General features: G+C 41.3%; 1 protein-coding gene across 7 annotated transcripts in view; it reads right to left on the minus strand.

The window, feature by feature from the left end:
* The window catches only part of pax2a (paired box 2a), a 32,919-nt gene extending 10,703 nt beyond the window's left edge, over positions 1-22,216 (minus strand). For 2 of the 7 annotated variants that reach the window (XM_030748565.1, XM_030748567.1), the window contains exons 1-10: positions 22,174-22,216; positions 18,274-18,376; positions 16,622-16,787; positions 15,997-16,017; positions 15,351-15,548; positions 11,771-11,856; positions 11,458-11,577; positions 10,426-10,470; positions 3,559-3,734; positions 1,540-1,660 (exon numbers count right to left, since the gene is read on the minus strand). In XM_030748565.1, the coding sequence (XP_030604425.1) occupies positions 1,540-1,660; positions 3,559-3,734; positions 10,426-10,470; positions 11,458-11,577; positions 11,771-11,856; positions 15,351-15,548; positions 15,997-16,017; positions 16,622-16,787; positions 18,274-18,316 (976 nt within the window). In that variant the 5' untranslated portion in view covers positions 18,317-18,376; positions 22,174-22,216. The remainder of the gene's footprint in view (positions 1-1,539; positions 1,661-3,558; positions 3,735-10,425; positions 10,471-11,457; positions 11,578-11,770; positions 11,857-15,350; positions 15,549-15,996; positions 16,018-16,621; positions 16,788-18,273; positions 18,377-22,173) is intronic. The other 5 variants (XM_030748566.1, XM_030748569.1, XM_030748570.1 and 2 more) reach the window with 5 other exon arrangements.
* Positions 22,217-23,239: the final 1,023 nt, after the last annotated feature.

Raw genomic sequence — 23,239 nt, forward strand, 5'->3', positions numbered from 1 at the left:
TCAATATATTCAAACACATCTTTAAAATGGCTGTACCAAAACATGCCGTCATATTTCACTTTAAGAAAAGTTTTCCTAGTTCATCCTCTCTTTACTCTGTGGCCCTCACGTGTATCGCTTTAGGAGGAGGCCCCAACCCCCCAGGTGGCTTGGAGGCCACCTGCTATGAGTGTGCTCCCCAGAGCGAGACCACTTTCATAGGAGGAGCCCCACCATAAAAGGGAAAAACACACCTTTCTTCTCCTGAGGCCCGACTTTCAGGGGCAAAGCTACCTCCCACCTATTCAGGAATAAAAAGGGGGTCTTTCTTTTCCCATAGCTCTATCCCCGAGCCTGTAGCTGAACTATGGGGATCATATGAAAAGGGCCGCTGTAGTTTTCAAACTTGCTGTCCTCCTCTTTTCTTAAGCTCTCACACATATACACACACACACGTACACGCACAAAGTACACTCCTTGACTTTGATTCCAACTGCATAATTAGGAGACTTTTATTAAAAAGGCTCATAATTATTCTCGAGTCAGTGTGGCCATCAGTAAACCCAACCTCCCCTGGGAAACACCCTCAACAGCAATCATGAAACAATATTTCAATTAACCAGATGTCCGTCAACCTGGACAGCAGAACAACCACAGCCATAGTGCAACACAGGGGTGGTTGTGGGGGCTATATGATACAGATACCACAAGATATTTAACACACTGCACCTGCAATTACCTGTTGACTCTTAGTAGTTCATCCTCTCTTCACTCCTTTCTCTACTACTGCACAGCGCATCAGTCCACGAATCGGGAAAAAAATGTAATTTTCAGTACTCCTCTCTCTCTCTCTGTTTCTCTCTCTCTCTATCCACAGCATAAGGCAGCCAGCCAGTCACTGTGCTATTCCAGCCGCTGTCAATCAACAGGCTATGATAGGGTTTGATGACAACGTCGTGTCGTGGCGAGAACAGCAGCTGTCTCTTATGAGAAGTGCTCCCAGTCAATCTGTTAGCGGGCCAATCCAGGCTAACACAATGGCCAGTTAGGAGCGTTGCACGAAAGACCTGTGGGATTTAATGGGCTGAGATGATCTATTACTCCCCCCCGTCAGTTAGAAATAAACAGAGCACCTCAAAAAGTGCCTTGAAAGAGCTCTTTTTAAAAAAAAAAAAAAAAAATGGTGATAAGAACTTTATATTGCTGGAAATATGTACATGCCATCAGGAAGCTGCAGTCAAAATCTTAATGAGTCAATGATGATGAGAGGGAGATGAAGATGTCTTTTTAAATATGAACCCTAAAAAATGACAGTATGGAGGTATTTATCAAAAAGGGAATTCATTTTTTTCCATCTGGAGCTGCTAGAAAAAATGAATTTAATTTGACTGAGCTATTTCTTATCAGATGGACTGAAATAAATGGAACAGGTTAACCCCCAGGAAACTTTTGAAGAGTTTGATACCATAAAGAACACATAGTTCATCTTGCCAGTGTATTTTGCTCGCTGCAGCTGTGTGTATTCTTTTAGGCGTCAGTGTAGCATGAGTCAGATTGTACCTGTCACAACAGAGTAGCTCTGGGAGACGCTCGAGGCGAGGTCAGAGCTGGCACTGGTGGAAAGGCTCGGCTTCACATCTTCCAGGCCAGCGTTCAGGGACGGGAGCGTGTACTCATTCGCCTGTCGACAAAAAAAGAAACGAAAAAAAAAACACGTGTGAGCAGGTGGGAATTGAAGATAGCAGTTCACACTGCCTTAATTAAATTTCACATTCCACCAGATCAGGTCATGATCTGGTTAAGATCACTCTTGGATTTAGATCAGATTTCCCAGTTTAGGTGACAATATAAAAAAATATGTTTGGGTGAATACCCCTCACGTTGTATTTCCTGCTGTACATTTCCTGTGAATTCTGTGAACATCACCCCTGCCCCTGCTCCCTGTGCTTTACCAAGACCTATGATGATGTATGCATGCATTAGAGCTTGTCTGAGGGCAAGGCAGAAAGGGAGAGAGGGATGAGAGAGGGATTGGGAGAGGAGTGAAAGGACGGGGTGTCAGCTGGCTCTTTGTGCTCCACTGCAGTCATCCCTGTGACCAGTCAAGGGAGGAGACATTCAGGGCTTTGTTACAGGAGAGACATGTGGTGTGTTTTTTTTAAAGGGGAGAACAACCTCAAAATCAGCCCTTTGTGCTTTGCCTCCAGGATGAACACATAAAAGTGTGTTAATAAAATGTTAAAATCCTGAGTTGTGCTTTATGAGTTTTTATACTTTTATTTGTATTTTTACCTTATATCGGAGGCTTTAATCGTTTTCCTTTTCCACTCTAATAAAATATTCGGTGCCACTTCGGCCATCTTTTCATCTTTTTTTTTTTTTTTTACAATTTCTCATTCACAGTTTACTGCAGAGGAAAACTTCAACTACCAACTAGTGTCTTTAATGTTTATTAACCTATATCTCATGTTAAGACTTTGCCAGCAGTTGTGATGAATCCTGTTTGTTAATGAGATGACACTTCCTGACACAACTCTTCTTTGAAAGGATAAGTGTGTGTGCCTGCGAGTGTTTGTTTGAGAGTGTGTGTGTGTGTGTGCGCACGCATCTGTTTGTCTGAATGGATTGGGGTCCCATAGGGGCAAGCTGGTGACCCCAGTCTTGTCTGCCTCTATCCCAGATAAACTCTAATTGTGTGCTTACAACTGTTCCCTGGCACTAGGCTGGATGTTCCTCTCTATTCCACTGGGCCTCAGCAGCACAAGAGTCATTTTGTCATGCAGATGGGATGCGGGTAGGGCCGGGCAGGGCTGGGCGGAGGGCGAGTGGCAAGCACAGAGGGGCCTGAATGACCTGACCACATGGCTGCCAGAAGTGTGGGAGGGATGAGGCCTATTCAGTCTGGCCTCTTCAAAATGGCTTTTTAATGCCCTGATGCAGACACCAGACAAGCCCCTAATAGCCTAATATCCCACCTTTTCACCAGTTTAAGAAAAGGAGGGGGTTCTGGAAACAGGGAGAGAAAAGAAAGAGTGGAAAGCCATCTGATTAATATTACATTAAATTAAAACTGATTTTTCTGGACCATTCTGACGCCGTTTTTCTCCCCCCTCCGCTACCCCCCTCTCGCCTTTTTAATACCTTCTCCTCCACTCTTTGTGATTGCAAGTCATTTCCAATTCGTTTTGGTATTGATCTTGCCGTAGAAATCACTTTGGTAATTAGCTGCATTAGGGGCTGTATAGCAGGCTGAGGGGTTGTCCCTCTGATTTATCGTTGCTGTAATTCCCCACGATCGCGCAGAGATGAAAATGAACTCAATTAGGGCACTGCTAAGGCTGCATGGGCACCCACATAGAGTTCCAATGGAAAAATTAATAGTCTCTTGTTGTTTAACAGTCTAATGAATGTAAATAAAGGTTATCCGCTGTTATAGGCTCTAGGCTTGCGGGTTGCTTTGAGCAAGACGTTGCACTGAGCTTTTTGTCACCTGAACATTCATCGGTTCGCTACATAAAGTTACAAATCAGTGCAAATGCTGTCAATTTTATTTTGTGGGGAGATATGTGTGTGTCGAACCTGCTCTGGTTTAATATGTTCTGAAGTGGGGAAGACATCAGGATAAGAAGGCCTTTCAAACACACGGTCGAGGGCCTCCAGCTGCTGCTGGGTGAAGGCATCCGCTCGCAGGTGCTTTCTTAAACTTTCCACACTGCCCTGAGAGTCGCTGCCGGGGCCTGAACCATCAGAGCCATCTAGAGAAAGGAAAAGATGGAAAAAGGGAAGGGGGGAGACACTAGCATGAGAATTTGGATCCAGTCTTTTTACTTTATATTATTCTAGCAGACTAGATGAGAAAAAAAACAAGAATTTGGAGCTCAACACGTATGAGAGTGATGGCATGATGAGCAATAGTAAATTCAAGGAAACTCATGTCTGCCTTTTATGTCCCTCTCTGTTTTTTTTTTTTTTTTGCTGTCTCTCTCTTTCTCCTTCTCTCACACATACACTCACTCAAGCAATTCTCTACCTCCCCCCACAACTCCTTGCAGCCACCATCAGCGTGGTCATCATGTGATAGGTCTATGGTAATTGATGGATTACCTTCAGTGCAAATATATACTTGTAAGGGAGACCGTGTGTTTCAGGAAGAGAAAGTAGGGCTGGCGATTACATACAGAGCCTCTCATTCTGCCGGCGGGAAATGGAGAGCCATTATTTAACTGTACTATTTCTTCCTGAACATATTACCCTTCCCTCACTCTGTCTCTCTTCCTCTCTTTCCATCCCCCACATATTGCCTGTCCTGTGGAAAAGAGAATGGAGTGGGGATGGTACTCAGGGCCGAATGAGGACGGGGTGTTCAGGGCAATCATATGCATTTCCTCACTTGGGTCACACTCTATATAAACAAATGAGCCTGTGCTTCCCTCGTTCTTCTGATCTCTGACCCTATCAACTCGGCCAGGGAAGTCCACTGCCACCACTGCCGCTCTCCCTCTGCTCACTCATCATGTCCTGAGCACTGAGAAAAAAAAAAAAGATCTAGAGCTAAAACCTCCAGCCAGCATTCCCCTCCACTCTCCTGGCTGCCTCCCACCACCCTCCCTTTCCTCCCTATACTGCGCCACCAACAGCGGATGAGGGCTTTAGCTCCCGTACAAATCTGTCATTCTAAATTTGCAGCAGATTATGTTCTCTCCTGGGCGAGCCAGCGGTGATATATGATATGCAAGGCCGCTATTGATTGCCTGATCCGCTAGCAGAGGAGGGAGGCGAAATGAACTTGGAATGAACATCATGCCTCAACTCATTGTGCGTATAATACTCTACTTAATCCCACATTTTTCTGTGCTATGGAATTCAATTGATCAATCATGTTCCACTGATGGTACCATTTCAGGGGCGTTATTGCCATTCTGCTCGGCTGCTTGACCTTTTCTCAATGGCTGAGGCCAGAGGATGAACCCGATTCGCACCAAGAAATAGATCCATGGAGAGAATGGAATAGAGGACTGCAATTGGGTATGAGTGTGTGTTATGTGTAGATGGAAGAGAGAGTGCGTGTGTGTGTTTCACTGCTAAAATATATTGACTTTTGCTTTGTGTAACATTTATGAAGGAATCAGATTTTTCTCCTGCCACATGTGTTTTCTTACCATGAGTTAACAGAATATTTTAGCATTGGCTTTTTTTTTTTTTCAAACAGCTCCCTTGGGTGGAGGGTTGTAGGAGTAGTACTTTTGCTGTATGAAACTCAATTGTCATCTACGGTACAGAGGAAAATAGAGTCATTAATTACCTCACACATCAGCTGGTCTGAGAAAAGGGGCAAGCTTGATCAATAGCAAGTGCTTGTCATTCACTATGTGGAGCATGCTTATACCCAGCATAGCCTTATACACCTAATCAGGCCCTCTGAACAGGCAGCAAAAGGACATAAATTCCCTTCGTACGATACTTTCTGATGCACTTTGGAAACTAATAGAAGGCCTTTTAACACATGGACTGATAACTAACAATAACTAAAACTACATAATCAACACTATAAGATGTTAACTCTCTCCTGCTTGGATGCCTACTAGGAGTAACCCTTGTTTCTCTTTTCTGAACTGAGTGGTTTCTGCTATATTTAGTGAGGGTGATTTCTGACTGTACGGCTTAGTATGGAAAAACCTATTCTAATAGTCATCAAACCACGTCTTTATTCGTATATGTTGTGGTGTCAAAACTTGTCGTTAAGGGTTCAGGTGAGGTCATCTTTATGGGGGACAGAGTTAAAGCTATTCTCATCACTCTGTCACTCACTGTAATTGTGAATACATGTGAGTATCTTTCAAATTTATATGTCCAACAAAATTACTGATTTGGCCTTTTAGCAGGAATAACAATAAATCATTTATTTTCAGTGTTTGCCATTAGAGATTCGCATTTGATATATACCATAAGATAGCTGCATTAAATCAGATTCATCCTTTTGACAGTCAGCGTGTCAAGTGGAGTGTGAAGCACGACTGTCAGACTGCACGCATGTGTGTGTGTGTTTGTGTGTGTCTCATTGATTGGTTTGTTTCTTTTTCTCAGTGTTTCTTCAACCCCTTTGGGTGTCTCAGCAGGTATTCTCTTACCACTCCCACAGCAGCATCTGACTGCGTCTCTTTGTTTTAACACAAAAGTGCGAGGAGACAAACAGAGATAAAAAACAAGAATCTCTAAAGGTGACATTCACGCATGCAGAACAGGTGCTGTTGGACCTTGTTGTCCAAAAATGTGTATTTTTCATTATGCATTCAGGGATTTTTTTTTAAGCGGATTGCAGCTTTGTATTGACTCAAAGCACCAGAGACAATTATTCTGAAAATCTAAAAGTTGTCGCAGGCTTTCATCAAACTACTCACATGTGTGCACTTTGAGTCTTTTGTACCGACACACACACTCACACACACTCACACAGTTTGCCAGTGACAGTAGCTATTGTGAAAAAGACCTCAGCAGTATCAGTCGTGTTTTGCTTTGTCTCTAAGGGGGATGTTAACGTCCTGTGGTGGTGTGCTGGCGCTAATGTCCCTCTTTCATCTCTCCTGTTCATATGATAAGATAAGTCAGAGAAGAGTAGAGGTGGAGGCTTGTTTGAAAGGCAAATGAATTCCTACACACTGCCTGGCTCTCTCCGTAAATCAATGACATGGAGTCCCCCAGTTCAGAGGCTGCTTTACTTATTCGGCCTCCGCTGATAGGTGGAATGATGCTATTGCAAATTGTGGATCATTTGTTGATGTTTTTAAAAAATGCTGTTAAGCTGGGGGGGAAAAAAAAGAGAGAGCGCAAACAAACTGGTATACCCAGAGGGTGAACACTCCTTCCCTGTAAGCTAGCTATATTTATGAAAGCTCTGAAGCGGAAAGGAGAGAGGTGGGTGGGGTGGGGGAGAGAGAGGGAGAGAAGCAGCAACACTGCCATGGCTGTTAAGATCCTGTTATGTTGTGGCATGTTTAAGAGCTTTATTAATTCGATTTAGCACCACCAACCAGTGTACTGACTGTCAGCAGGCACAGTGATGCTTATTTGATATTTGCTCTCACTGCTTCCACCGCAGCTGCAATGATAGGATTTTGAAGAGCTTCACTTTAAAAAAAAAAAATGCACTTGATTTTGTAGAAAGTTAATAATAAATAAATAAAACCACTTAAATATTTGTTTGCGAGTCCAGAATTTTAATAAGATCAAGTGGCAGAGTTAGTTGGCCTTTCAGTGCAAGGTTGGTGGTTCTTTGTGTATTGCTCAGGTTTGTAGGAAAGTAATATTTACATGCTGAAATATGCAAAAATCTGCTTGGTTTTAATAAAATTCTTATTGTTATTTAGGAGTCACTTTGGGCAAAAATGACTTGATAATCAAGATATTTTTGAAACACACCCTCTCTCACTGTAGCGTGCCCATCTTGTATTTTTCTTTGTCCTCCTCTGCTTTCAGTCTGTAGTTTAACACAGCCGCCCTGTGTGGTGAGTATTTGTGGAAATGCAATTAACGTATCCCTACTTTTCTCTTTCCTTTTCTCCCTCCTCAAGCTGAGTAATGCATCGCTCCATTAATTCTCTGCATTGCTGCCCATAATTGACTTTTCTCTGACATGATTCCTCTCCACTGAGTGAATTTCCTCTCTTTATATTTTTTTGTAACGGATCTCATTGTATATTGTTTACAACTGTACACTGGGTCTCATACAGCCACGTTACTAAACCACAATAGTCAGGAAAAAGAAGGGGACAACAAGAGGAGGAATGAAATGTTGAAGAGAAAGACAGAGATAGATCAGAGAAGCAGGAGGGGGAGGAATGCAATGTGGACCCTTTTGTGCCTCCTTTACTGTCCTAACAGCCTCTTGTCTCTATGTTACGCTCTGTGGCCCCTCTCAAACCTGGGCTTTTCTCTCTCTCTCTCACACACACACACACACACACACACACACACACACACCCCATCAGGGCCATCATGGTGCTCATGATTCCATTTTTCTGTCTTGCTCTGGATGCATTTATTTTCCAAAGTGATCCTCTATTGACTCATTGTCATGGAGTGGCTTGACTAGTCAACCAGTGTAGGCCCAGGTTTAAATCCATACAGTAACTGATATAAACGCTACAAATGGGTCATGTGTTAAAAGATACACTGTGGACAATCTCCAAAAGGGCCAAATATCAAATGTGAACAAATCAAAAAAGTGATGGTATTCATTTTTTTTTTTCTCAAGCTATTGAGCAAGGTTGATATGATTCTGGCTGCTGCCGACGATCGTGCTTTAATGTCATGAATGTGCAGCCTGCTAGGCCATATTTTTTTCCCCTCCACTCACACACTCATCAGCTCCTTCTACACTTATCCCACACCCACGCAACAATCACAAGTTATGACCTTTTCTTTCTCCATCTAATTTATCACCGTAGCTCCCTACCGCCTGTCCTCCCCAGAGCTCCGCTGGGCTCTGTCCAGGACTTGGTAGGGCAGCGATGAGAAAAACATACAGTTAGGTCACATCAACCTGACTGCAAACAAGCAACAAGGTCAGGAGTAACCTGTCAATGTATGCTAAGAAAACACCAAATTTACATAAAGCTGCAGCCCTAATAAAACACATTTCTTGTACAAAGAGAACAAATTACAGCATGCAGGTATGTGACATGTCAATTAGCTCAAAATCATCTGCGAGAAATTACTGGAAGGCTCAAACCTTTCAAACAAGTTCATGGACTTATAGAACTGTAATACATATTTTACAATCACACAGAAGTTGTCACCCAATCCTCTCTGTCTTGGCTTCCAACTCCACCATAGGTTTAAATGACTTGGTGAGAGCAGGCTGTACAACAGGCTAATTTCCCCGCTTCACTATTAATGCATTTGGCAGGAACAACATTCCATTTCCTGTAATGAGATACACAAATAAATCTGGCTATGGATAGATTTGGGGTGGGGGGGGGTAGTGGTGCTGGTGGTGGTAGTGGTAGTGGTGGTGGGAGGAGGAAGTGGAGGGGGGGGGGGGGGGGGGGGGGGGCTTGGGAGTGTGGGGGGTGGGGGGAGCAAAGGAGAGGGGCGCATTGAGACGCATTCTCCCAGCACTGGCATAATTGGTATCGCTGCTTGCAGACATGCAAACCAATCTCTCCACAGATAGGACTGAGACTCTCTTTCCCCCCTTAAGGCTATTTCTTTTGTCTTTTCGATAGTATGCACATCCAAGATAGAGCGAGGGAGGGAGGGAGAGAGATGTTAATTTGTGAATTAATAGCTTTTCTCTGCAGAATTGCAAATTCTTTTTAAATGTCACTATGTTCACTGTGTGAAGAGCATCGGAAGCCACAAAGTTACACACCAACACATGAAAGACGCATTTCCGTGCATAGGTGTGTATGCAGGCATGCACAGATCCTTGCTCAATTCTCATTGAGGCTACCAGGACCTCCTTCTTCCCTCCTTCCCTCATAAACCCGCTTTTTTCACCCATTCTCCTGCTCCTCTGCCTCTCCTCCTCCCATCTTCACTCGAAGCCGTCCAGTGTAACATGCTACTTTTAATTTGCAATAACACATGACAAGGACAGATTAATAGCTCTTATGGCACCTATGTCCCTGAAGCTCGTCTTACGGGGACCTGGTGTACATAACGCGTGTCACACTACATTATCTCTACAGCCCTGCAGTAATGGGGACCTTTTTCTTCCTAAAAGGGCAACCACCGACTTCAACCACAGCAGGATCACAAGGCACCACCATCAGCACAAAGAGTGTGCAATACTTTTTCATTTAGCATGATCAAATTATCACAATGTAGGCACAAGCATTAACAAAAACAATCTATATATCACTGGTTTACCCACATGCAACACAGTTCAGTCGATTATTTGTAGATTTGAAAATGAAAACTTTTTCCTGCTCTGATCTCCTTTTGTTTCTAATCTGTTCACATACTTACTTCATTTTTTACAAGTGAATTGTTTGTTTACTGAGTTGATTGACAAAGATGCATGTAAAGATTTTAGTTTTGACAGAATGAACATTTTCTGCTGTACAGTTATGCCTAGTTCTTTTTTTTTTGTAAAATAAAAATACAATACTTCTAAAATGTGGGGGATTGATAATTAAAAACAATCAATAAATAAATCAGCCAAACACACACAAAAAACTTGATATCACAAGCCAATTCAAATAGAAATGACAAAAATTTGCATTTTCAATAAACTGCATTGTGTTTATGACAATCTACAGAAAACATGATTTTCTAGTCTATTTAGCGTTATTTATTTTTATTACTCAGGGACTAATCTATGTGAAAAAGTCTTCCCCACCACAACTCATAAACTCATTACCCTGGAAGAGCAAAAAGAGTACGTGAGAGTATTGTGATCTGTTTGACCAAAGCAAAAGAGAAGGTTGTCTAACTTAAACTTACAATGTCCTATTTTCCTCCCATCCAAGTGGTTGCCACTCCAGAGAACTAAAGAGACAGAAACATAAAAGAAGGAAGTGGCCTGTTTTGATAAGTGCTCTTTGAGATCATTTTCAACATCCCATCAGCCACCTCAAAGCACAGAATCACACTTGTGTACACACACACACACACACACACACACACACACACACACGCACGCACGCACACACACACGCACACACACACGCACGCACGCACGCAGCCCGTTCCCTGCCTCCACCGGTCTGTTCCTACACCTGTTCAAGCCTCCACCAGGGACATGTTAATTCATAGGCATTAAAAAAGCCAATTGTTTGCACAACCGATAATCTATTAGCCCTCAGGCAGTGTGTGTGTCCACTCTCTTGCTTTACCTTGGAATGAGAAATTCTGGCTTGGACCGGATAGGCTTCCACTTAATCTTTGAGTGTATCTAGACCTATTTGCTGCCAGTCCCCTGCTAGTAAAAATACTCTATCGTGTGACGTTCTACTTTACATTATTTTAAAGAATAATGTAAAGTAGAACTGAAAAAATAGAATCAAAATTACAATTAAAAATGTACTTTTTATAGTGCGTAATGTTAAATCACAATTCATCTGATAGGGTCAAGGCAGGAAATTTCAAAAGAGCTTCTGTTTCTGGTATTTGTTACTTTACTGGAATAAAAGCACAGAGCAGCAGCGCTGATGTCTTTTCCAAAGGGCTTTAGAGTGTATGACAGCTGTATGGGATATCTACAGTACATCTGAGAACGATATAAAATTGAGATACAGCTCTGTAGGCGTATGGTAAAACGTAGGGCATCGAAAAGCTGATTGAATCACAGCACTCTCGCAACTCTCATCCTGCCTGATATACAGCATAACAAGTCACTGGAGACAGCACACAGAAACACACTTGGCTGCAGCGCTGTCATAAATGCCATCTTCTTCACACAGGAAAAAAAGTAGGAGATGAGTGATGAAAAGAATTAAAAGGATGGCAAACAAAGGGATCTTATGTTTCCCTTACCATCGTCTCGTTTCCTCTTCTCGCCATTGGAGCGGGGGATACCCAGAATGCCGTTGATGGAGTAGGATCCTACGGGATTGTTGGAGGCACTGGTCACAGGAGGGGAGGCTGTGCTGGGCACTGACGGAGAAAGCTGAGTTAGAGTGTGCATGCAGTACTGCGTGTGTTTGCACCTTTCTTCAGGTGCATGTGCGTTAGTATGGGTAAATGCATGTATAAGTTCATGTGTAGGGCTTTTCTTTGCAGTTTCTTATTCTTTCTACAGCCCTGATTTGCTCATTTGATTGGCCTGTGTAGTTGTATTTATGCTCACCTATGGTATGGCCGGGCGGGGACAGTGGTGTAACGGATCCATCAGGGGATGGGTGGAATTGCTGCTGGACTTTGGTGCGGATAATCCTGATAAGAGGAACAACACGCATGGATCAATCAATAGTGCTTTCAGAGCATTGAGATTTCACACCGTACCAGTCCACCACAGGACACTTAAACATGGCACATCACGTCCACTTACGTCTGTGCATGTACAAGTGCTCCATCGTTTGGGGCACTTGTATCCTCACATTCGGGCCCGTGTCACCAATAACCAATCTCGAGGCTTTAGGGGCAATCTCTCCTCTCCTGTGTGAGACTGAATGGGGGCTGCCCCCTGAGACTGTGGATTCAATCTAGCTGGATTCTGAGGTTAGAAATATGATAAAGTCCCTATAGCAGTAAGATGTGATGTGGCGGGAAAGTCTTCATTGCACTTTGGTCTGAATGATCTTGCAAACAAAGCATGAAATCACATCAATTCACCTCAATGATCAGCTTCACTGGCTCTACCTGGCCAACTCTAATAATCTGCCTCTCCTGCTCCCCACTCCCTCTTTTCTCCTCTCTCTCTCCCTCTCTCTCTCGCGCCATCTCTCAAACCTGATCTTTCACTCCCACTCTCATCCTCTTTTCTCATTTCTACTCTCTTTACTGTCCAGTGTGCTATCAGTTTTACTGTACTTCTCAATAGCTGCCTTTCAAGGGGCCCCCATCTCTTTCTTTCTTTCTCCCTTTACTCGTCGTCGATTCATTTTTGTATTTCTCACAGTTTTTGCTCTTTTTACCTGCCGAGTGTAGCACACAGGTATCCCCCAGGCTAACTGAGGATCAGAGCCTGTTGATTGGAACTCCCAGATAGAAAAGCTGACAATGAATGGCAGAGAGGAACAGCAAATGCAAATGGTGATCTATAAATTATTTGTGATAGGAAACCAATAGCATCTTATTTGCAAAAGCAAAGTGATGTTTGCTTTTGCAAAGTGTTATTTAATCTGTTGTACACCTGAAAAAAAAATAAAATAAAAAAACTAAAGCAGCTCCTACAGCAATTTAAAAATGAAAACATAAATTATTTTACAATATTTGATGATTGCTGTAATTCTTTTAGGAAGACTGGCACAGTGGGATTTACACAAGCTCAGCTCTTATGGGCCATGATCGCATTACATTAAACCATGACTATGGTAATCTTCTGATTGACAGATGAACGTGAGACCATTGAATAACAGGCAGCATTGTGTACAGACAAAAATACCACATGGTGGCCCTCTCACATGAAAGATATGTGACACAAACTGACTTTTACAGACTGCAAATGAGGCGAATGGCACTCACACGTGGCATCCAATAAGCAATAAGCTATCAGTTCTGAATCAGGCATCTATGGGGTTAACTTCCTCAGGGGCAAAAATGTACATCAGACTCTTTTCATTCCCCTCACTATCTCATGCGTCCTCCATGCTCTCTCCTTCAGGCAGGGCAACAAAGGCTGGTAGTCTCCTCCAGAAAACACACATCAATATTTTATTTGAATTTCTAACATCTCACCACAACAGTTATCTGACCTCATGACTCGAGGGAATCTCATAAATTCAAGGACTTTGTTTCAAGTCTATGTTGTTGATATTGAATAAGCAATTTGGATGGATGAATTAACGACTTTGGTGTTTCGCTGTTGTAAAAAAAAAAAAAAAAAATCCCCAAAGAAGTATTAAAATGTGGATCAATATGATTGAAAGTCGCTTATGGGTATGCCTTTGTCCACTGGGCATGGTGCAGCGGGTGGAAACTCCTCTCTCTGCGACAACAAAACAAAGTGCAACCCAGTCTCTGTGTAATCTTTAATAATTAATGCAGGAAAAATGTGTTTAAGGCCAGGACATCCTCTTTAGTCAACAGAGCAGAGGTCAGATCCTTGGCCGCAAAGACCACCAGGGGTCCACTCTCCCTTTCAGTCCCCTTGACTCCCTCTTATACTTCTGTTCCTCCCTTTCTTCCTCCTCCACACAATTCCCAAACCTCCCTTTAACAACAGCAGTAAGATATTAAAGTAATATTTTAAAAAGCCTGTACTTTGAAAATGATAGCGATCATCGCTGGAGTAAATAGTAGATTTTCAAAATACTGAAGTGCAGTTTATGCAGCAAAGCAACGTCAATTAACCCTTCTTCAATTCCAAGAAACACTTTAGGGAATAAAGGTCGAGTGAAGCTCACTGATTGCTATGTTGTGATTTGTGATGCCATGCTTAAAGAATGAAGAAAAGTGCACCAAAGTATGATAGTTAATTATTAACGTGCTTTTCAAAGGGCCTGTTTCTACATTCTAATTGTGCCGTTCCACAAAGTTCAGACTGAGCAGAGTATCACAAATGTTTTATGCTTAAAAAAAAACCAAACCATTAAAAATACATAATAAATGTACTTTTGTGGTATTATGAACAACAAGTGCAAACACACAATGGTGTTAAAAACCTGTTGAAACAATCATTTCCAATTTGATTTTCAACTTTTTTCTTTTCTTTTCTTTTCTTTTTTTTTTTTTTGTTGCAAAGATTCATCCATCTCGTGCATTTAGCTGGATGTGTTATGAGACTCTCTTCAGCTCATTAAAATGTAATGCTGATGACCAGCTCTCTGGAACAGTGCCTCCTAACCAAAGTTCATCACTGGCAGGCACTGCGGGCTTTTTCACTTTGCACACATGCAGAGGGGTTTTTCACCAGAGTCCTCTGTCTAAAGATACTTTGTCTGCTGCTGTCCTGCTTCATGTGGAAAGGTGAAGGTGTAGGGTGTCTGCTGCCTTCGCTGGTTTTGTGGAACAGAAACTCCTTTATCCCACATTTGCCCACAGATCACCACTGTTTCCACACGAATTTTTTTTTCGTACATTTTTCAGATTTATTGTACTTATACTGCAATTAAATCAACTCCTGCCACCACCACCAATAATAATAATAATAATAATAATAATAATAATAATAATAATAATAATAATAATAATAATAATTTTAAATTGTCCGGCCACATTATAAGCCCATGTGGTCTCTTGTCGCTCTCTTCCTCCGCGTTGGAAAATACAATTGCCTGACAATAAAGATGGTGCTGCCGCCTCTGTCGCAGTGTGGTCCGCGTATTGAACGACTTTGTTGGGTATTTCCTTCTGCCTCTGGATCTGGTTACGCTGTATTGATCGGTTTTTATCGAGACAGATGTGATTCTTCGCGGCTCCATCTCCAGCTCCCGTGCTGGCTGTGTTGTGGAGGGCCGCACAGGGGATTGAATTGCACTTGTGAGACCACCCCGAACAGGATCGGTTCAGCCTTATATATGAAGACAATATTAGCTACGTGCGTGTTTAATTATTTATGTATATATTTCACTATAGATATTTCGCCAAATTTGGTAAACGACAAAGAGTTCCATCATTTTATCTAATCTATTTCCTTCAGTTTTTGCTCCATTTTGCCCTTTTCCATCACATAAGTTAACAGCCTTTTTTTTTTTCTGGAAGAATTTGCGCGCTTTGGAGCAGTTTAGCGCGCTTTCCAAGAAATGAAATGAAACTGTTCAACCTACCTGTTGATGGATGAAACGCTGGGAACCGTGTCATTGTCGCAGACGCCCTCAGCCAGTAGTCGGTCCCTTATTTCCCAAGCAAACATGGTTGGATTCTGCCGCTTATATTCTGCAATTTTGTCCACCACTTTTGGAGTTGCAACCTTTGGTTTGGAGCCACCAATGACCCCGGGTTTAATACTGCCGGTTTCATAGTACCTGCATGGGGACAGAGCGAGTGTTCCTGAATGGATCCCTCCTTTATTTAAATCAGTCGTGTGATCAGTGAGAAGGGTGAGAAATATTGTTTTTGTGAAAACAGTTTCCATCGATCTTCTGCAGTTACATATAGGCTACAGGAAAAAAAATACCTACGAAAATTATGGCGGCATTAATCTATTAATTGGCCTGGAAGTGTGCTGTTATATGGGCCTAATTAAGTGTCAGCTGGAAGGCGCACAAAGAGGATTTTCAACGAAAAGCAATGTAATTAAAATCAAACAATATGAGCAGTGAGAAGGACAGAACAAAGGATAGTTTAGCTGTAAGAGCACAGTCTGGACCTCATTTCCAGTCTGCATAAGCTTACAGTAGCATGCACTACATGCCACCATGACCTACTGGTAAATGTTGGTGACAAACATTCAGTGTGTGTGAAATGAAATACCTCTGAAATGCCTTCTGATAGCTGAAAAAAATATATTTCAGAATATTATCTCACAGCATTTGTGCTCTGAAGTAAAATGACCTAATTTCTCAGATTTAACGTTTACACCGATGAACAAATATAGGAACGGAAAGTATATATTGGTGTTTATTTCTCCCAGTGTCATATGATACTTAAAGGTCAGTTTAGGTATATTGTGGTGGTTTTCTGAAATGTTTCTGCTAATATTCCAATTCGTGTCTTTTTTCTTTTCTTTTCTTTCTTTTTTTTTTGAAGTCATTTCTAAAATGATGGCACCATTTCTTTGTCACCTACAGTCAGCCTCATATTTCTCTGGGATATTTTTCCTCATTAATGTTTAGCTGTAAACTCCCCTCTTAACATTTATTTCATGATTATGACGCTTTTCTCTCGTGAGGCTGCAGGTGATGGATTGAAAATCTGGGACACAGAACTGCTGCGTTCAAGAAAAAGAGAGAGAGAGAGAAAGAAAGGGGGGAAAAATGACCTGCCTATATAACCGATGACTGAAGCTGAAATAGAGCTGGGTGCGCATATAGCAGCTATAGAAGATTGATGTTTGACACACATAGGGCTCTGTTTGGTGGTGTATCCCCCCTTTTACCTGCCGAGGATTTTGCTGACACAGCCGTGACTGACCCGTAGCTGTCTGGAGATGTCGCAGGGCCGGACGCCCTGGTGGGCCAGCTCCACGATCCGCTGCCTCACCACGTCGGGAAGGGGTCTGCCGTTCACAAACACCCCGCCAAGCTGGTTCACACCGCCGTGCCCTGCGTGGGATACAACAGCAATACAGGGAGGGGGACATAACATTACATACCTGGAGAACAGACATCTACTGCATGTGTTCGTCACTGGTGTGTGTGTGTTGCATTTTCAGTCTAAATGGTGAAGTCACAGTACCGCTAACACACACAATATAACGCAAATTAAAATTTGAGCAAACTTTGGTGCTTTAATAATAATAATAATAATAATAATAATAATAATAATAATAATAATAATAATAATAATAATAAACAGTTTAAGATACATGAATTGAGGCTGCCACAATTTTAAAAGAATACATTTTAGATTTTTTTTTAAATGCATTATTCAAATATAAAGCAAAACACATTAATTGTGTTACAATGTAAAAAAAAAAAAAAAATCTATCTACTTTTTCTTTTTAATTCCAAGAATCTCCTCTGTCCCTGCTCACTGGTTTAGTTAGGCTATATTTTCCAAAAGGATCTCCTCCACTGCAGCCTAACACATGTCGCAGATATTACGTTTCAACCTGTTTAATTTTCCTTGCACAATTATTGTAAATAATTAAAACAAGCTTTGATAACTCATATTACCAACGCGGATTGTGCGAAGGAGGAGGGATAAATAATTTAGACAGAGTCCGGGTCTTCTTTTATGCATATCATATGGAGGAATACGCGAGGGGAAAAAAATAAACAGCCACAACAAAAAGCAGCTGCTTCATAACCTCTGCTGTCCGTTTAATTCTTTACCACCCGAATCCAAAGTGAGATTGGAAATAAAGTGACACGTTAAAGCTCCGTGCATTTGCACACAGCGTGCTCCCTGTCTCTCTAAAAGTAGCCTAACAATCGCAGGTGATTTCGCAGGTAGTAAAAGCTTTGTATTTAAATTGACTTTTTATTTCCTCACCTGCATCTTAAAGCAGCGTACATCTTTTCATCACGACTGACCTCTGGGTTAATAAACTTTCCACAACTACGTCCCGAGAAAAGAAAAAAAAAAAACAAAGAAAAAAAAAAACGGAAATAAAAGCAAATTTCTCCGGGGTCCCACGTGCGTTTAAAAATCAGCCAGGAATTTTCTGTTTGTTTTTTAATCATCAGCCATCTGTCATTATTTACTCTGCATTATATTTTCATGATATTAATGTCAAATTTGCTAAAACAATTTTTTTTTAAATTAGTCTTTCAATCAAACACTGCCAGTGTTTTAAGAAAAAGTTGAATTTCGGGGAAAAAAAATGAAATAAAGCTAATAACATCTTAAATTTGAGAGCTGTGTACATCTTAGGAAGCCTACGAAAAACAAACAAAAAAAAAACATAACGAGGCCCAATAAAAATATCAATCATTTCACGTCTCGCTATTCTAACTGCTTCATTCCTGTTTAAATTAGAGTGCAATCATTGCAAGCACACTAGATCCATTTTTTTTTTTTTTTGCTCCGAAAATAAAGTCACATGACAGAAATGTTTTGGTTTCTAAACTAATTCAGCATACTCACGGTGCATCGCTGAGAAGGGGTCTGCTTTGCAGTGAATATCCATGGGATAGCAAAGGAAAGAAAGGTAATCGACTGAGGTCGCCGTTTCGCCTCGGTGATGCAGCTTAAATGACAAAAAAGAAAAACAAAATCAAGGACTTATATGTTGGTGCGAAACAGTCCGTGTGGGAAGAGTCCGCGGGTTGCAGCAGTGAACAACTTCTTGGGGGCGATGCTAAGTTTTCCTCCTGGAAAAGTCTAAACTCAAAAGTCTGCAGAAGGGGCTGTCAGGTGCAGTGCATGACCCACGCGTGTGCAGAGCGCACCAGTCGCAGCAACATTGGCTCAAAGCGGGTCACTGTTTGTTTTTAAAGGACATCATGAGGAAAACAAAAGCGTAGCCGAGTCTCCACTGCTCCTCTCTGGAATCTGTGGCCGAAAAATCCCTCTCCTCTTACGGCGTGGTGGACCGGCAGGCTCTGTGGTTTAATCAGATAGGGGCGGAGATGACAACAACATGGACACGGCGAAGTACAGAGCAGCGAGTCCCCCTCTCCTCCAGAATGGGCTGTGCCTGAACGAAGCTTTGGGCAGAAAATGAAACCCCTCTCCTTGTGTGTCTGTTTCTAAAAGCTGCAGTCCCACAGTTCACCCCCTCCTACCTCCATCCCACAGATCCCCTTGCATAGAGATGGATGACTTGTCAGACAAAGGCAATAGATTCCAACACTTTGTGATTCGCCCACGTAAAAACCTGCAGCTCAAATGAGGAGGTCCCTGCATCCGACAGCCAGGAAGGGGAGGGAGACGAAATGGGAAATGATGAGACTTTGGGGGTAAAGAATCAAGGAAATTAAAGGCAGGAGGTAGAAAAGAGGTAAAGCACTGTCAGGCTACTTTAAAGTCATGCTGCTCACACGCTTTCAATGAAGGACTACCAACACAAACACAGTGAGATGCCCACATGGAAGATATTTGTCAGCAGATCCAAAAACACACTTAAAGCGATCATTATTACATAATTACAGATTATACAATTTTCTTCTAAATCAAACAATGATAAAACTGAACTATCCCTCATTTTATTTAATCAACTTTATTTGCATCTGTTTCAAAATTGAATGCTTTTTTTGTGGGTGGTGGCGGTGGTGGGGTGGTAAACAGGGATTTATAAAATAAAATACATTAAAAAGCATTCAAAGGGCTTGTTTTGAGCTGGTTAAATAACAGAACAAGTTTTCACATTCAAACACTACCTTGCTTCACGCCTAGACCGTATTTAGGTATGTGTGTGCGGTCACAGCAGAGGTGTGTGAGGTGTGCAGGGGAGCGTCAGTCAGCAGGCCATCATCATCACCATCATCATCTACTCCGGTGCCTGTGTGCAGCGCCGCTCTGTAGATGGCGCTCATACAGTAGGTTACACAGCCCACCGCGCTCATGGAGGCAGGTAGGAAGGAGGTCTGATGCTGCTGAAGCTGGTCGGGTCAAAGGTTGGTGGTAAGAGTACTGTCAATTACGCACTTGTAATCTTTTTTGTAGGAACTCAATCCGTCAGAAAGCGAGAGAGAAAAAAATATTAAATCAAAGGTGATTTAAGAAGTACTCACCTGCAGGAGGTTAACATTAACTTCTATGTATTTAAACTAATGTATTTTTTTTCAGGTTATCCATCAGAAAGCACTCACCTTTTCCTATAAATAGGCTGATAGTAAACTGTAAACTGTGTTTTGCGGTGAGTTACCCAACCCAGAGTGCTAGTGCAGTCACCTTGCATTCAACCGAATTTTATATATTTGTTTCTAAAAGGCACAACCACCACAACCGTAATCTTTGGCTGTTATTTAGAAGTTTTGTGGACTTCATGTTTTTTTTGTGTTGCGTCCAGCTGCCCTCTGGACAAGTTTGAGGACTATTCCTCTTTTTTTTTTTTTGTTTCTGCATTTTTTGGGGAGGGAGCTTCTGGTACAATATGTAGCACCATGGGCTGTAATTTCACACGTCAGTGCACTTTTGCCCTAAAGCTGCTGCTATTTCGCCCACAACACCCCTATTTGCCCCCATACTTCTCTGTAGTGCCACGATGACGTACCCGTGTCACAGTACTACAGCAAAACAAACGGCGTGATAATTAAGAAACTGCTAGTCCTGACTTCACCCCTTTTAAAACCACAGCCACAAAGGACCTAATGCGATTATTGTTTTCGATTTTTTTTTCTTGCCTGCATTATACAGTAAAGAGTCTCGGAGCTGTTGGCACACTACATGAGAACATTTGATTTTAATATATTTCAGGGAATTAATGTTCGGCAGTGTTTTTAATGATATCGGTAGAGGGTTAAACAGTTACAGATCCTTTAGGCAGTTTCCCCATCAACAAATAGGCCCCACACGCTACTGCAAATGTAAATATCAAGCTTGTACTACTACTACGAAAATTACAGGCTAATGTGATAACTATAAAATGACATGTGTGGAAGTGGAAAGTCACAGAAAAGAGAGACGGAGGAAGGGACGGATGGTCAATTTTCAAGGAGGACAAAACAAATCCTTCCCTTCGTTCCTTAAAAAAATAAATAAGTAAAAATAACATATGGCCTGTAAGGCACGTTCATACCAACAGTCGACACCACCGTTTTTATCTTGCTGTTGTCTGAGACAATGCAGGAGTCCTCCCCCAAATTTTTAACTCCCTCGATTACCCACGCTACATGTTTTCCTTATAACTTAATTTAAATACAAAAGAAAAAAATCTGATTGTAGATTTATTTGTTCTGCCAGTTGAGAGTGAAATAACGCAGATTAACAGAAATGTGACAATTTTCATCTTCATTAATTAGGCATTTGAAATATACTCGAGGACTCCTGATGTCCCCCGTGACACCACTGCACAGCAACTCCCTGAAAGCTTCTTCTTGACAGTAAAGCTTGTTAACTTTCAGTCTTTCAAGCTTTTGTAGATAACTCTAGTTTGGAGAGATTCATTCAATTTGATCTAAATCATTAAAAAAAATGTAACCAATCCCAGTTTGCACTGTTTAAATGGCCAAAGTTCATTCATTTTTTTCCTTTTCTCAATGAAAAAACCCAGGGGTCAGTGAAGTAAACGCTGAAAAAACAAAAACAAAAACAAAAAAAACCCTCAAGCGCTGAAGGCACTGTGCACGTAAAACTTTTGCTTCCATTTTTTAAAATGTAATTTAATATTTTCCCTTGAATCCATTTTCCCTTTATTTGTTAACGCATCAGCATCATATCGAGGGCCACGTGCAGCATCCAGCCATGATCTGGAGTCTCCTGACACCCAAAGCCATATGGGTAGGCTATGCCAAACTGCAGGATATCAGCTGCGTCCTTAGATTGCTTATTCATGTGCTTTATAAAGGGAGCAGATGGATATCAATTTGACTCCGTTCTCGACACCATTACAGATTGATTTTTTACTTGCTTTTAATTTTGCCATAATTAATTAGATCATTACAACTGTTTTCCATTGATCTTCCCATCTAAATTCAAAATTGAGAGGTGAATTAGATTGTGATCTATGTTTTCAATTAGAGCCTCAAGTATGTAGCTGATATTAATAGACTATTTAGAAAATTTGTGCAATAATAATAATAATAATAATAATAATAATAATAATAATAATAATAATAATAATAATAATGAATCTCATTTAAATACAATGTTCTTACCTTAATTTCTGATATTATGCGATAACAAAAACAAAATGTATATATGTGAAATCAGTTCACAATAACGAAAAAAAAGCGTAGAATCGTTAAATAATAATATAGAGTAAAAATCCAGATGAATATTAGGTAGAAAGCTACATCCGCCAGAGACTGTCCCGCACAGTGCAACCAACATACCTGCAAACAAACGCTGACATTAGTATGAGGGAGCGGGACAAATTCTTACCTGATCGACCCGCACTGTGAGGCATGGCTCTCCCTTGTCTAATGGTGCGTCTCTCCGATGCAGCCCAGTAAATCTGTCCGGCCTCCTGCGTTCTCTCCCCGGCTGGGCGTCGTGCTTCTCCCCGCTGGTTGTCAGAATCTTTGACCGATCATCCAAAACTAAACGGTTTAGGCGACAACAAAAAGAGGAAGCAACCCTGCTCCAATGAACTACGAATTGATAAAGGAACAAGAAAAATCAAAGAACACAGAGCTTTGCAGGTGCTGAATTAAAAGAAACTGTAAAACTTGCCTATGATGTGTTACAAAAAATAAATAAAAAAGATTTTACTTTGCAAACAGCTGCACCTTTCACAGTTTGACTGGGCACTGTTGATGTAGCTTTATTAATATCACTTAACGCGCTTTTTTATATAACTTGACACACTGTAGGCTACTTATTATTTTCTTTGAAAACTATAAGCTTTATTTAAAGACGTATTGAGTGACTTCGCCAGTCTGTACTGTTAAAAAAATTATTTTATTTTATTTTATAGAGAAGAAAAATACTTGGCCTCTTTCCGCTAGAAATTATTAGGGGAAAGAGGTAATTATCTAAGAAATGGTTAAGTGACAATTTTATAGTAACTAGACTGCAGGCCTCTCTCTCTCTCTCTCTCTCTCTCTGTCTCTCTCAGAAGTGGTGGTGGTGGTGGTGGTGGTGGTGGTGGGGGGGGGGGGGGGCAAAGGAAATATAATGGTGTGGATCTAATTATAAATTCTGCATTTTCAGTCGATCTTTCAGTAGTTGTTCTCACCTACCTGTCAAACCTAAACTAAAATGAGATACTTAGTGCAGTCAGGTATCACACAGATAAACTTTACCCAGGAAACTTTCTCCATGTGTTTAACAGTGGAAAGAAATACAAAAAAATGTATAAGGGAGAGTATAAAACTTAGTAACTGGAACATTAACAGATGAATAACCAGTAAAAATGCAATATTACAATATCCACAAGAACGACAGAGCGTGGTAAAGCTATAAAATCCAACATTAAAAGATTATGGTGTCTCTATCGGCTATTTAA

The sequence above is a fragment of the Archocentrus centrarchus genome, chromosome 15, assembly GCF_007364275.1.
Source record: "Archocentrus centrarchus isolate MPI-CPG fArcCen1 chromosome 15, fArcCen1, whole genome shotgun sequence".
Lineage (NCBI taxonomy): Eukaryota > Metazoa > Chordata > Actinopteri > Cichliformes > Cichlidae > Archocentrus > Archocentrus centrarchus.